General features: G+C 45.5%; 1 protein-coding gene across 1 annotated transcript; it reads left to right on the forward strand.

The window, feature by feature from the left end:
• Positions 1-683: 683 nt before the first annotated feature.
• Positions 684-7,861, forward strand: LOC126999136 (uncharacterized). The gene is made up of 4 exons (XM_050861464.1): positions 684-740; positions 2,139-2,276; positions 4,953-5,024; positions 7,225-7,861. The coding sequence occupies exons 1-4, from the start codon at positions 684-686 to the stop codon at positions 7,438-7,440; spliced, it is 483 nt and encodes a 160-aa protein (XP_050717421.1). The 3' UTR covers positions 7,441-7,861.
• Positions 7,862-14,783: the final 6,922 nt, after the last annotated feature.

Below are 14,783 nucleotides of genomic sequence, written 5' to 3' on the forward strand. Positions count from 1 at the left end.
GCAGGACATCTGAAGACGACCAAACTCCTCAGGGGTGACGGACAGTGGCTAGAGATCAGGAAGATGAAGGGGATGAAGGCGCTTCATCCTAGCCGTCGAGGCTCGAGTCTCTACTACACACACTTGTGGGGAGTAGAGAGTCAGGATAGACAGGGGCTGACTTGGCAAAGCTCTGGGCAGGAGGTGTTATAACGTTGGAAGATGAGGGAAGTATAGCGGGTTCAGAAGCAGGAGGCTGAGGACCGTAGTCGAAGGCAGGGTATGGCTCCTTAGGGACCCGTACCCCAGGGACATCGCCAATCAAGACGCTGGCAAACTTGATGGGAGCCCGGACTACGTCAGTCCAGCCTTCAAAGTAGGGACAGCTGATGTAACAGTGGAGAACAGGGAAGGTGTCAACCCGCCCCAGGTAGTCGGCCACTCGACACCGGCGGCAGTTGGTGAGATCGGCATCAGGGAGAACTTCGTCGGCCACGACAATGCAGGTACACCCAGAATCCCTAAAGATGGAAGAGGTCCAAGATCCATTAACAGTACCGGCAACAAGGGGTCGAGGAACACTGTGCTCAGAGAGGCAAAATCCTACCGTGAAAGGTTGAGATGGAGAACTTTCTTTGAAGGCCCGTGGATTCTTGGGACACCGGGGTCTAATGTGGCCTAACTCACCACAGCCATGACACTTGATGGTGGAGGAAGTAGTCGGTGTGGATGACGTGCGAGCTGGTGGTGACGTCTTCGACGTGGGCTTAAAGGGTCGGGGAGCAGGTTTGGCCGAGGATCGACTGGAGTAATGTGCCGTGGTCCAATCATCAGCTAGCTGGACTGCGCTGTCGAGAGAAGAGGGTCTGTGCTCTTTGATAAAAGTGCGGAGGCCAGGACTCAAAGAAGCCAAGAACTGGTCCAGTACCATGAATTTCTTCAAGGAATCAAAATCTGCCGGAACCTTAGAAGCCTCCAACCAGCTCTGGAATAGACGTGTTAAGTGAACAGCAAACAGAGTATAATTTTCCCCGTCTCTAATCTTGGCAGAGCGGAAATCGAGGCGATATCCGTCTGAAGTCTTCTTGAATCCTGCCAGCAAGGACATTCTCAGCGCGTCGTAATCACTGGTAATCTCAGGGGAAAGAGAGACGTACAACTCTGCTGCTTTTCCTGTCAACAGACACCCCAACCTGACAGCATACGTATCATGGTCGAGCTGTAACAGTTCCGCTACTCTCTCAAAGCGAGTGAGATAGGTAGCTATATCCTCTCCGTCCTGGTATGCTGGTAACTTGGGACGAGCAGCTGCCTCAGGGATGGCGAGAGTGGGAGGCTTACTTTGCGCGGACAGGCGCATTCGCTCAGTTTCAGCTGTAAGTCGAGCAAGTTCTAACCTTTCCTGTCGCTCCGGATCTTCTTTCCGTTCTTGTCGCTCCGCGGCTCGTTCTTCCCGCTCGTAGGCCTGCATCTGGATGACATTGTCCAACGTCTGTTCCCGAGAAGCCTAAATCCACAGCCTGCTTCTTAAGTTCCTCAATGGAAGCCATGGTAAAGACAAATGTAACAAATGAAGAAATACCAATACCCAAAAGAAATACCAAAACAATCAAAACATATGGAAACAACACCTCGCTACAGCCGACAAACAACGTGGACGGCAGTAATAAGACTGTAGAAAATCTGTCAGTCTTGACACTGAAGCAATAAAAAGAGATTACTCGCAGTGTACAAAAAAGTATACAAAACAGTACACAAAAACATCAACTTACAGGAAAGGACGTCTGTAAGGAACTCACTTCCGGGCCTCAGACAGTGAGTGCGCGCTCAAGGCGACTTCAAAGCTGTAATCCTTTCAAGGGACTGGAACAACAGATTAAACAATTAATCAGACATGTCCAAAGGCAAGAATCCTGGCAAGGTCGCCACATGTGAGGGAAAACGGGAGGCCACGATCTCTCGCCCTCAATATTAAGATGTAATAGCCAGGAATGCCCTAATAGCCCTTTGGAGAGGAAAACAGCACAATATAAGGGTGAGTGTATTAACACAAACAAAGACAACAAATTGACCACAAAGTAATCAAACCACTGTAGTGTGCAAAAGGGGTTGGCCTGCTGAGTCACCGGGGTTGGGTGCACCGGTTGTAATCCTCTCAGCTAAAGGCCAGGGAAGTGAAGTCCATAGGCTGGAGTGCAGTGGGAGACAGCAATGGTGACTTGGTCGGGCGGTACAGCCAGGGGAGAAGCAGCAAGGAGCCCAGACACGCAGCTTTCCCAGTGAGACGAAGGACCAGTGTGAGGTTGAGAAGGCGAGGTGTGCACTCTGTGGTGGTGAGCTGGTGTCTGCCTTAGCCCGCCAGCCGGGCTATGACGTCGGCTCGGAAGTAGGAGGAGCCAGGGGGGAACGAGGCCGGCAGACTTAACAAGGCCGGTAGATTTAACAAGGCCGGCAGACTTGACAAGGCCGGCAGGGCGTAGTTACCCCTCACACAGGTTGACTGTTGTTTTTACATTTTTTTTGCATATTGACCAACTGATATTTGGATATTCTGCAAACTGGGCAAGGAGACTACTGATGATTTTGGTGAATGACCATAACTTTGGTCCTTTTGCATAATGCCCAGATAATTAATATCATTTTACAGACTGACAACGGTTTTGGTCATTTCTCAAAATGACCGGGCATTTTGAGAAATGACTAGTTCCTCAAAATGACCATAACATATATACCGTATTTTGCGGCGTATAACGCGCACCGGCGTATGACGCACACCCCAACACCCCAAACTTTAAGATAACAATTTTGAAGAAAAAAAAAAGTTCTTAAAATGCTCAGAAATATGTACGGTTAAAGAACATTGACGATGTACAGTTTCCCGAAATTTTTATATTTTTGGTGTAATCTTTACTGCTTGAATTGACAAGTGTCCTTGAGTAAAGCAATGAAAATGGCGGCCGGACTGGTGTTGTGAGAAATACATCCCCGTAAACATACTGATGATGCACAGCTTCTGATATCATAATAAGCTTATTATTCTCACCATCACTCGTAGGTTATGACAGACAACTAGGCAAGACACAATTCACACGGTTCTGGTGACACGTGGCATGCAGCTGTTTGTTGTATGGGTGTGGTTGTGTGGTTTTCAAAGAATGCAAATGGCGGCAGGGCTGGTGTTGCGAGAAATATCTCCTCGTACATACTGATGATGCACAGCTTCTGAGGACATAATTCGCATATTTTTCTCACCATCACTCGCAGGTTATGACAGACAAATAGGGAAGACACAATTCACGCGGTTCAGGTGACAAGCGGCATGCAACTGTTTCTTGTATGGGTGTGGTTGTGTGGTTTGTAAACAATGCAAATGGCGGCTGGGCTGGTATTGGGCGAAATAACTCCTCGTACAAGACTCATGATGTACAGTTTCTGATATCATATTTACCCCATTATTCACACTAATATTAATAATTAATAATGGACACATGGATATTTTTTCCAATATGATTTTTTTATGTAGCTTGTACTGCTCCTTAGTCATACAATCGTAAGCCAGCTGTGACATCAAGATCAAGATCATACAAATGGCGCCCGACGGAAAAACGGGATAACAGCAAGACATGGGAGATCCTCCACCGATTTCATTTTTGTACAGTAGTTATTTGATCGCCCTGTATTCTATGGTAACATATTAAAAGACAGCCATGGACTATGAAGGATCATTAACAATAATAAAGGTAAGTTTGCAGTTATTATTGGATAAGAGGAAAAACAGACCCTTAAAAACACTCCAAAGAAGAAAAAAATCGTTAAAAATTTGTACATTCGGCGTATAACGCGCAGGGCTAAACTTTCAGGCATTTTTTTTGTGAAAAAGGTGTGCGCGTTATACGCCGGAAAATACGGTATCTTATTTGTCACCTTTGTTTTATTGCTTGCGCTATCTTTTTTACTTTCAGCTGAAAATATTTACAACACTAGTACCCCATAGCTGTAGACACCCGAGCCAATATAAAGGCACCGTTTTCTTTGGATCATTCTCATGAAGGTGTGGCAGGACGAGGAGGCAGACGTGTCTTAACCAGAGGCTCACCAACCTGAAAGGGAGACTTGCATTATTGTCCTCGACAGACAGCCCAGCCACGTGGAACAGCCCAGAGTAACCGTTCTTCAAGTGCAGCAAGCAAAGAGGGACAGTTTTTCTGCTGTTTGCTGCTGGATGATCACTGTGGCCTCTAGTGTAAGAATGAATGGAGCACCAAGACAGATGGAGCAAGCCATTACTAATGTTAAGGTTAAAAAATAAAAAAAACACAAGAACAAGAAAAGTGAAAAGGAAAATTCTCATAAAAATGGTAAAAACATCAAGGACATTTGGATTTTTCCCTAGAGGTCCTGAACCCCGTGGCACTTTGTATGGGGGTCCCAAGCTGAACCTCAAGGTCCTAAGCTTAATCTTGAAGGTTCCATGTATAATTCGGAGTCAGATCCACTGGCCTCAGTGTATCATGAACAGTGTGGCAGGATGGAAATGTGACTGCATGCAGTTTGGAAATGAACTGATCCCAGATTTATACATGAGGAGATAAATGGCTTGGTGAAATGGGCCAAGGAGGGCCAGGGTGGGGGCTGGGTTCAAAATGCTATTTGTGTAATGCGGGGGAAGCAGAGAAATCAATAACCTTAAATAACTGAGGTATAAAATGTGAATCATGTGATTGCAAGACGCAGGGCAGACATTCAGACTGACAGGCGAACAAGTGCTGAACTAGACTTGCGTGATCATGACTGATGGCGAGGGTGCCGAATGGTCATTAGTTATTTTTTTGTTTGTTTTGTTTTTATCACGGAGGAGTGAGGGGCAGAATTTTTCACCTGAATTGAGAGAGAACCAGTCGCTTCTGAGCTAGTGGAACAAGCCAAATAGCTATAACTAAAACCTCCAGTATGTATTCGCTGGCCTCAAGCAGAGAGAGAGAGAGAGAGAGAAGTGGGCAGTGGCCGGCCAGTGCTGCACACCGACTCCACCTCTCATCGCCCAGGTACGTGTGAAGTTAGCTCCTAAGGACAAAGTTCGTTAGTTTGTTATCTTGATACAATGTTAATGTTACTATAAGGGTTGAATTGACACCGACTCCACCTCTCATCCGCCCAGGTGCCCCACTGACTGAGCTGCCACCCCCCCCCCTTGTTATGTGGTTATTAGAGGATGTGAATTTTCCCTTTGTTGTGTGCATGAATCTATGATCACCCTCTGGCATCTTAGACCTGCATGGATGCCTTATCCCCTGTCCCACTCAGTGAAACCTATCAGTAGTCAAAGGGAGAAAATTTCAGTATAATTGGTATACTCCTTTTGTTTGTGTGGATTCAGGATCACCCGCTCTGGTATCTTGAACCCACACGACTGCCGTAACCCCATGATCATCCCCATGAACACATATCGGTGGTAGGGAGACATTTCTTGTGTGATTATGCATTACTGAAACCTTATTAGGGTAGTTTTTGTTGTTAGTCAGTTAGGTATTAAGCTATGGCCAGTGTACCATATATGTATATTTTTGTAATGATCTGATCTGTGATGAGTATGCCCTTGTAAGGTAAATAAGTATGAGTAATAATTAGGATTGTTAACTAACTTCAGCAAAGCTCGCTAACATTACCATCAGAATGTTGAGCTGAAAATATTATTGTTACTTAACTTCAGCAAAGCGTGCTACCATTACCAACAGAATGTTGAGCCGAAAATATTATTGTTAATTAACGTCAGCAAAGCTCGCTACCATTACCAACCAACTTACCAAAGTGATTGTAAATAAACTTCATGATACTTTAACCTCTGTGCTGCTTAACACCAATCACTCAGATAATAAATCCCATAATAACTTAACCTTTGTGATGCTTAACCCCAACAACTAAGAAGCACACTTGCTAGTAAGATAACAAAATAGAGGAACGAAGCTGAAGGCAACACATTTGGAAATAAATAAATAAATGAAGTGGAAAACCTGCATCTCAGAATGCAGACACAGTTATTACTGAGCGTTTGAAGACATTTTGGTGCGTATTTCACTAAAGGTCTACGGTTACTGCAAGTCCCGGAGAACGGTAATAATAACAGTAATTGTTAATCTGCCAACATGGCATTCTTTTAACTGGGGATAAGTAAGAAGAGACAATATCATACATATAACAATGTATTCTTCACTACAGCATAGCAAAGCAAGGCCTACTGATGTCCACTTGATAAAATATAATCACTGACACAACTAAAAAAAGGCTATTAAAATAACACAAGGGGAACAGGATTGCAAGCTTCAAATTCAATAGTAAATTTTAAACTGAAAGAGAAATCAGTGACAAGCTATATATAAAAAAAAACATGGAGCACTTCTGGATAAAAACAGTAAGGTCACCAGACAGCTGCTGCAAGATGAACACACACAGCTTCACTCTTTACTTTGAAGGGCCATTAAGGTCAAACAATAGGCCTTTGCTATACTCCTACCACCCTCACCACTGGTGAGCAGCATCTGCTCACTCGTGTACACTCAATTAGTACTGACGGCAAGAAAAAGCACCCCTGGATGATTACTAACTGGGGTGAAAAATGGAAAGCAAAGTCTACTGATGTCCACCCCTGGATGACTGAACTGGTGTGAAAAATGAAAAGCAAAGACCACTGATGTCCACCCCTGGATGACTGAACTGGTGTGAAAAATGGGAGGCAGGGGTGGTGGCATACTTGACAGAGTAAATACATAAATGAGAGGACTGGAGATTGAAAAATGTGGTGCCCGGAGATCATAGGCGGATCCAGGGGGGGGGCCACGGGGCCATGGCCCCCCCCAAACGCTCTGAGAGTATGTTTTGGCCCCCCCCAAAGAAATTCGTTACAGATACTGTCAGCCTCCCTCAATCATATACATATCATGTAGAACTCGATAGTCGATACTGCATCGCTCTACTACATAAAACAAAATCCAATTCTATGGCCTCAATGCACAAGCGAATCGGAATTAAGCGCTGAGAAGGAAGGCCTCTTCGGCCAATCAGCGATTAGGGAAAATACCAAGGTTGAGCTTCAGCAAGGACTTCTAAATATAGAATTTACTCAGGGCGTGCGCTGTCGAATCTTTAGCCCATAAACCTCGGGCTAGGGGTCTATTGTCACGCTCCCAGCGCGCGGTTATGCTCCTATATCCTCAATCAACACTAAATTCCTTTAATACCTTCCTTCAGATCCTTGCGGTACTGCCGGTGTCCGCTGCGGAGGCCGAGCGGACCTTCAGCAAGGTCACCAGGACGTTGACCGAGGTCCGGGCGACAATGGGGGAGGAACGTTTGGAGGCGCTGGTCATGTGCCAAACGCACCGCGACCTTCTCCCAGCCTCCGAGAAGGTGGTCGACTTCTTTATGAAGTCTGGCTCTGGCACTCGCCGAGCGCAGCTGAAGTGATAGACTACTGTGTCATCTGGACTGGACAACGACATTTGGCTCTTGCGAGAGTAGGTCCGATTTTTCAAAGAGGCACAACTGCATAAACATCGTGTTTTTGTCTTTAATACGCTCGTACATGTATGACATTTAGACGTGGGGATTTCAGTTATGATGATAGAAATAGGCCTATAAGCCATACTACGAGCAAAGCAAACACGAGCAAACATAATTGCATCTGAGCATTTCATTATTATTTATTATATCGCATGACAAGTGTATATGGTAAAGGTCAAAATTTACATATGGAGGCAAGAAGACGGGGTTGTCAAGATTAAAAAAGGTCAAGGCTGATGAAAGCAATGTTTTTAAATATTACGATGTGATTATTGTGATTCTTATATGTTATATATTAATATATGCTTAATAAAGACCAAAAGTATTCTGGATCTAATTCTTGAGTTATGCCCCTGAAAAGCACAATGCAATCCGATGTGACTTAATTCCATGTGTACAGTCCGTCGTCGATGAACAGTTGGCCCCCCCCAAAACTCAAGGCTGGATCCGCCCTTGCCGGAGATGGTTTGGACACAGCACAAAAATGGAAGAGGATGACTTTGTTGAGAGAAAGTAGGAGGGCTGGACTGAGGGAGAGGTTACCTGGGCGAGACCACCGGTGAAATGGATCAGTGGAGTGAACAAGTAGTGGAGAGAGTTGGTAGGTGTGGGGCTGAGTGTGGAGAGGGACGGCTGATGAAGCTTTTGCCAGGGGGGCCACGGTGTTGGAAATACAGATGGGTAGAGGTCATTATTATCCTGGTGCAAGTACTGAATGGAGTGTCACAAACATATTGGTAGACATGCCCTAAAAACACGCACAGCAGTACTCTGAAGGTCAATCATTAGCTTTCATTTTTATCTTCACAGCAGCCAACACATCTTTACTCTGTACCTCATAAGAACATAAGAGGAAATTAAATACTTGATAAAATTTAAAACAAACCAAAACTGAGCTGGTTGAAGGTACTGCCGAGGCCTCTGCAAATCTTTCACGCCAGCAGGAAAATCAATCTGGGCTTTTGTTGAAGGGGGGGAAGGGGTTCAAGGGTTCAGATTCTCCTAGTGGCATAGGCAGCAGGCCAGAACCCTCAGTCCATCTCCAGGGTACGATATGAAAGCCTCTTACCCCCACGAGCACTTCCTGTGGGGATATACACACCTCTCAGCCACAGGACACTGGGTGAGGCAAGGAGGAGGGTGAAGGTGGTGGCAGTGAAGGGAACTGTAGGGAGATGAACCAGTGGAGACGTGAAGATGCAACACTGTGGAGAGGAGGAATGGAAAGGCCGTGGCAGTGAAGGGAAATTTAGGGAGATGAACCAGTGGAGACATGAAGATGCAACACTGTGGAGAGGAGGAAGGGTAAGGCCGTGGCAGTGAAGGGAACTGTAGGGAGATGAAGTGGTAAAGACATTGATTGACCCCTTGAACACAAGGATGAGGGTACTGTGTCCTCGCCGCCCTCGTATGATATCTGAGTACGCGTATGCTGTGTCCTGGATGAGTTCTGGAATCATGTAATTTTTTCCCGGATATTGTAAGATAACTTTCAGAATATGGGCCGTGTATGATGCGATGGCTTACCTAGCTTTCATTACTATTACACTGGAATGTGAGTTGCCTATATCAGGGGAGGTAGCCTACTGATGTGCCCTGCTGGTCCATGCTTGTGTCAAGTGGTATTTTCCACACTCTAATCTCTTCCCTCTCCTGCTTTTCTCCCCACAAGTCTTTTTTTTTTTTTTTTAGCAGCTCAAGGGCAAAAAAAAAGAAACAATAATGAAAAAAAGCCCACTGTTTGCTGCTCCCACAAAAAGCACTCAGAGGAGTGGCCAAAAGAGAGGTTAACTTCAGAAGGAGAGGTGTCCTGATACCCTCCTCTTGAAAGAGTTCAAGTCGTAGGCAGGAGGAAGTACAGATGAAGGAAGATTATTCCAGAGTTTCCCTACCTATCTACCCATCAGTACTAAAATAAGGGAGTAAAATTCAGTGAATAAATAATCAACACGGTACCGCATATTTCTTGTAAGTTTGTGTCCACTTCAATATTATCAGTGAATTTATGTTTGTCTTTATGCATAATTTAACTCCCCTTATGCTGATATATAATACATGATGATTGTTTAGTTTTATGGCTTAAATCTAGGTATATTCAGTGGTGACGTTCAAAACTGGCACTCACGGCATTCCCGGATATGCCTCAAAGCATGCTCTCAGCCCAGCCGTGGCGAAGGGGTTAACAAAACACTGGGTGAAAGTGGAGGCGAAAAAGTTAGTAGTTGAGGGTACAATTAACCCGTCTGCTGTGATTGGCATGGCTTTGGCCTTCACTGGTAGCCTGGTAACATATAGTCCCAGGTCTTTCTCTGCCTCTGTAGTGGATAGTGGAGTGTTTCCCATGTGGTATAGGTATGATGGAAATCCCCTCCCAAGGTGCAGAACTTTATATTTTTCTTCATTGAACTGCAGCAGCCACTTTTTGTTCCATTCCTGTAGCTTGGTGGTGTCTTCTTGTAGGAAATCCACTAGTCAAGGCCACAGTCATGGGGTTAAAGAAGCTGACCAAGAGAGACACAACCAAGTATTGCTCACTCCTCTTCTTAATTCACTTATCAATCCCTTCTGAACCTCCATTTCACACTTCTACCTGTAACGATTCCCTCAATGGAGCCTTTGCCCTGCCTCGCCTTCACCCCCTCTCCTTCCCTCCACTGCAAAGATCATTCCACAGCACCGTCATTCATGAACGGAAACATCAGCAACATGATTATATTGATACTGATGCTTAGAATGAGTTGGAAAAGGTGGTGTGAGCAGGAGCATCAATGGCTTAGTTGGATAAAAGTATATATGGGAAATGGCCAGTATAAAATGATCTCAAATCCTGTATACCACAACTAGCTGAATGCAAGAAACAACCACCAGCCTCTCTACCTTTCTTGGCCTGCTCAGAGCCAAGGGGGGGAAAGTCTTCCTCCTCCCATGGTTTTGTTGTCAAGGCCTGGCCCTCAGCACCACTAACTCCTAATACTCCGTTTTACAGGTCTACAGTACTATAAAAGAAAATCCTGTCACTAAGTTGTGAAATCACTGTTGTAACAAATCTCACTGAAATATACAATTCCAGCATAACTGATTAAAGTAATTCCAGCATTAATAAACATCAAATGAAAAAGACAGATTTCCACCTATCCCTCGATCGTAACGAACGTGGATGACTGACATCTTTGACGCCAAAAATAATTCCCGTAACGGGTAACAGTGGTATGTCAACCAAAGGGTAAGTAAGACTTGTCTGCTTACTTCCAAAGCTTACAGGTATTCACATGCTGGTTACGATAAAAGTTAGGGACAGCATCTGCTCAAGTTAAGTCTGTTAGTGCAGAGAAAAAGTCTGTTTTAAGCAGAAGCACATGAGGTTCAAGGTTAAATTGTACCTATCCCTATGTTAGTCTACACCCTCGGTTATTACGGCTCCAATTAAATTAAGAAGACTGACTGCCTTGCATCAACTCAGCAATAAAAGAAAATAGTGGGTTAGAGTGAAAAGTATTACTCAAGCACTCCCCTTCTCGCATGAAAAAGATGCAGGCAAAAGCTTAGGAACCAAACATAAATTAGTAGATGCGAGGATGCAGGTTATAGTCGTGTGGTGGAAAGATACACAAAGCAGCGTCAGGCTGAACCTCAAGCCGGCGCTAGTCTTTGGAGACGATCACTATGCACCATTCTGTGCAAAAAAAAAAAAAAAAAAAAAAAAATCGTAAAGCTCAAATTTCCAACCACCTATTTATCTGACTATTTCTGCCTAAACCACGGGTAAAAGAGCACACCGAGGAATTTTTGATTACCGCTGGTGACACCCAAAAAGGTTTTGGTCAGAGGGTCGCGAAGGCCCCCCTCCCCGACGAACGTGTCGACGGGAAACGAAGCTTCAAAAAGGACCCAAAATTACTTTAAATGCCATAAAAGTTGGCTGATAAGACCGTGTAGGTTGCCAGTGGGGCTGTAGTCAAGGGATACTGCACTCCTTTGAAGAGGAACTTTAAGGACAATCATGTACACAAGGAACTCTAGTAATAATCTAGCATTAGCTACAGAAATGGTTTCTCCATCTGTCTAGTTTCCCTGTTTAAAACACGAGATCAAATCAGTATATAGTCTATAGGCGTCCACTGGCCTATTAAAAAGGCCACTCGTTTGCACAGTGTCCACAGCAAAATATATACCCTTTACGAGGCTGTGTTGCCCATCTTCCCCAAATGTTTCAAGAAAAAGTGACCGAAACGCATCATAATCCTTCCGTCCTGTGAATGCGCTCCTGTTTATGAGGGCCGTGCCCCCGTTCCCGGGATTGACCTTCGAGCGGCCGAGAGATATTTTATCTCCCGGATTTGACACGAATGAAATGTCCATGACAGTCTCACTTTGAAACAAGAAGTCCCTGGCCGAACAATCTGCCTCCCTTGCTACCCTGCGAAATACCTAACTGCTGTTGCTGTTAGCGGGTGATTAGGGGCAGAAGCCATTGTGGGATTAGTAAGGTAAGTAAATACCTCTTGGTTGCTCATGCAGCGTAGAAGAAGGAGCAAGCACCCTTTGAAGACTGTTACAACTCCTTACATGAGAACAGTTACCGTTATCCTAGACGTCACTGTTCATTTTACTTTACCCACTCCTGCTAGTCCTCAGTGAGAGCTTGTAACTTCAGGTCAGGTTTCACTGCCATTAAAAGAGTTACTAGTAAAATGAGGAGTAAAATGGTAAAAGAAAAAATAAATATTGCTGCAAAAAAGTAAAGTAATAATCATTCACCGCTAAGTATGTGCTCACTCCTCCCCGATGCTTTTAAAATGCATAATAAAAGAGGAAAAAGAATAATGAGTGAGGCTTAGCAAGACAAAACGTCTCCACTGTGCAATAAAATACACAAAAGAAAGGAGAAAAGAAAATGAATGATTATACATAAAATGCGTAACAATGTTACTCAAGAAAAATATTAAACAACCACACGCCAGAAAAATCAACAGCTGAAAAATCTAATAGATTAGATATGGCCCCTCACGCCTAAACACGTGAACATAATAATAGTAATTCACCTGAAATCATGTTACAAGTGGTGTACTTACTTAAACCGTATCAATGAGTGTCAGCTATAATGTGTTAAAAACCTCGAAGACAGCAACTTGATGCCCCACTACTCAGCACGCTCGCGTCCTTCGCCTCGCCGGTGGCAAGGGCAGGGCTGCAGGGGTGGCAGGGTCTGCCGTCCCCCGTCTGGTAGCGGTGGTGGGAGGGGCGGCGGGCAGACAATATACGCCCACCAGTCACCCTCAAAGGTCCGAGTTGCCTGGTGAAGATAAGTGCGCACCTACGACGAGTTGTGTCGCAGGAAGAAACAAATGCCTGGACACCTCCAAGGAAACTTGGTTGTGTGGAGGTGCAAGGCGGGGCGCGCGGGCTGTGTGGAGGTGCGGGGCGGGGCGGGGTGTGCTCTCGGGTGCGGCTGTGTACTGACTCGACTCACTGGGGCAGGACTGCAGGAGAAGCCGCGCGCTGAGGTCAGCGTTTGCTTGCTGTGTCCGATACCGTTCACTGCCCCCACACACTGCCACTGAAGTACGTTTGAGAGAGAGAGATATAACAATTCGGAGTAGTTCGTAACCACCCTGCACATCATTTGTGTTAACGACTTTTAAGCGTCATTTTTAACGTGGTTAATGTAACGTGTTACGTTTAAGTTTAAGGCGCGAACTGCTGTCTCACGTCAGGTCCGGTATGCCGTTGCCTGCGTTCTCCAGTTGACTGAAGTGGTTGAGACAAGACAATAGCCTTTTAGCTAAGTGATGTGTGGCCGAGCGGTAGCCGTTATAAGTTCACTTTAGTTCACTTTAGTTCTCTCTCTCAGGTTAATACAAATACCAAATGTATTTTAACTATATTAACAGTTGTACTACATAAGGTTTACAGTTTACGTGAGCGAGACGCACGAAATCAGAGACAGCCACACCGCTGCAGGGCGTGGGGCGGCAGAGCACCGCTCGCCTGCCCGTCACCCGTCTTCTCTCCCTTCTCCGTGCACATGCAGCGTAGGAGGAGCAAGCACCCTTTGAAGACTGCTACACTCCTTACATGAGAACAGTTACCGTTATCCTTGACGGCACTGTTCTTTCTCTCAACCCACCCCTCATAGTCCTCGGGTCTGACCCTCCCTCCCCACACCCTTCTCGATCCTTTCTTCTTCTTATTTGTGTGTGTGTGTGTCAGTGTGTGTGTGTGTGTGTGTGTGTGTGTGTGTGTGTGTGTAATCTAATGGGGAAGGAGAAAGGGAGGAAGAGTGATAGAGTAAGAGATAAGACTAAAGATAAGAGGGTGTGAGAAAGGAGGAAACAAGGGAAATGAGTGGAGGAGATGGGACGGGAAAAGAAGAGAGGGAGGGTGCTTACCTATGACCTATGAAATGGTAGTGGGGAAATAAGAAGAGAACTTCTTGTAGTGATCCCCACCTCTATGTCAAGTCAGCCAGTGTTAGGGTCTGTTTATGTGTCTGTCATATCGTGCTTTAAAAGTGGCTATCGTGGGGGCTGTTACTACGCTCTCAGGGAGGGCGTTCCAGTGGTCGATGGTTCTAATCGCAAACCAATTTCGCTTGGTGGTGTTTGTCCTGTGGTGTTGTCTCACTAATTTAATGCTGTGTCCCCTGAGGTTATTGGTGTTAAGGTGGAAGAATTTGGTGTAGGGGACATCTTCAAAGCCGTGCAGGAGCTTATAGGTCTCTATCATGTCCCCCCGCGTTCTTCTGTCCTTGAGTGTCTGGATACCGAGTTGGCTGCACCTTTCTTCATATGGAAGGTGGGACAGTTCCAGGACCAGCTTTGTCGCCCTCCTCTGCACCTTTTCTAGGGTCTGAATGTCTCCTATCTGGTGGGGACCACACTTGGGTGCCGTAATCAAGGATCGGGCGGACCAGGGCTAGGTAGAGTGGGAGGAGGATCTTTCTGCTGAGAACCACAATGTTCCTGTTGATGACGCCAAGGCGGCTGTTTGCTTTGGCCGCTATAGTGGCTATGTGAGTGGCTGGTTTGAGGTCGTTGGAAATTGTGACTCGAGATCTTTTTCTTTGGATGACTTTTGAAGGGTCTTGTTGCCGAGCTGGTAGTGTTGTTGAGGATTGAGTCGGCCAACGTGCATTGTTTTGCATTTCTCGGAGTTAAAGTTAACAGCCACTTTGCGCTCAATCATCCAGCCGTGCCATGTCCCTCTGCAGAATTGCAAGGTCCTCAGGTGTCTGGATGGTGCGGTAT

Source organism: Eriocheir sinensis, chromosome 16, assembly GCF_024679095.1.
Source record: "Eriocheir sinensis breed Jianghai 21 chromosome 16, ASM2467909v1, whole genome shotgun sequence".
In the NCBI taxonomy this organism is placed as follows: Eukaryota; Metazoa; Arthropoda; class Malacostraca; order Decapoda; family Varunidae; genus Eriocheir; species Eriocheir sinensis.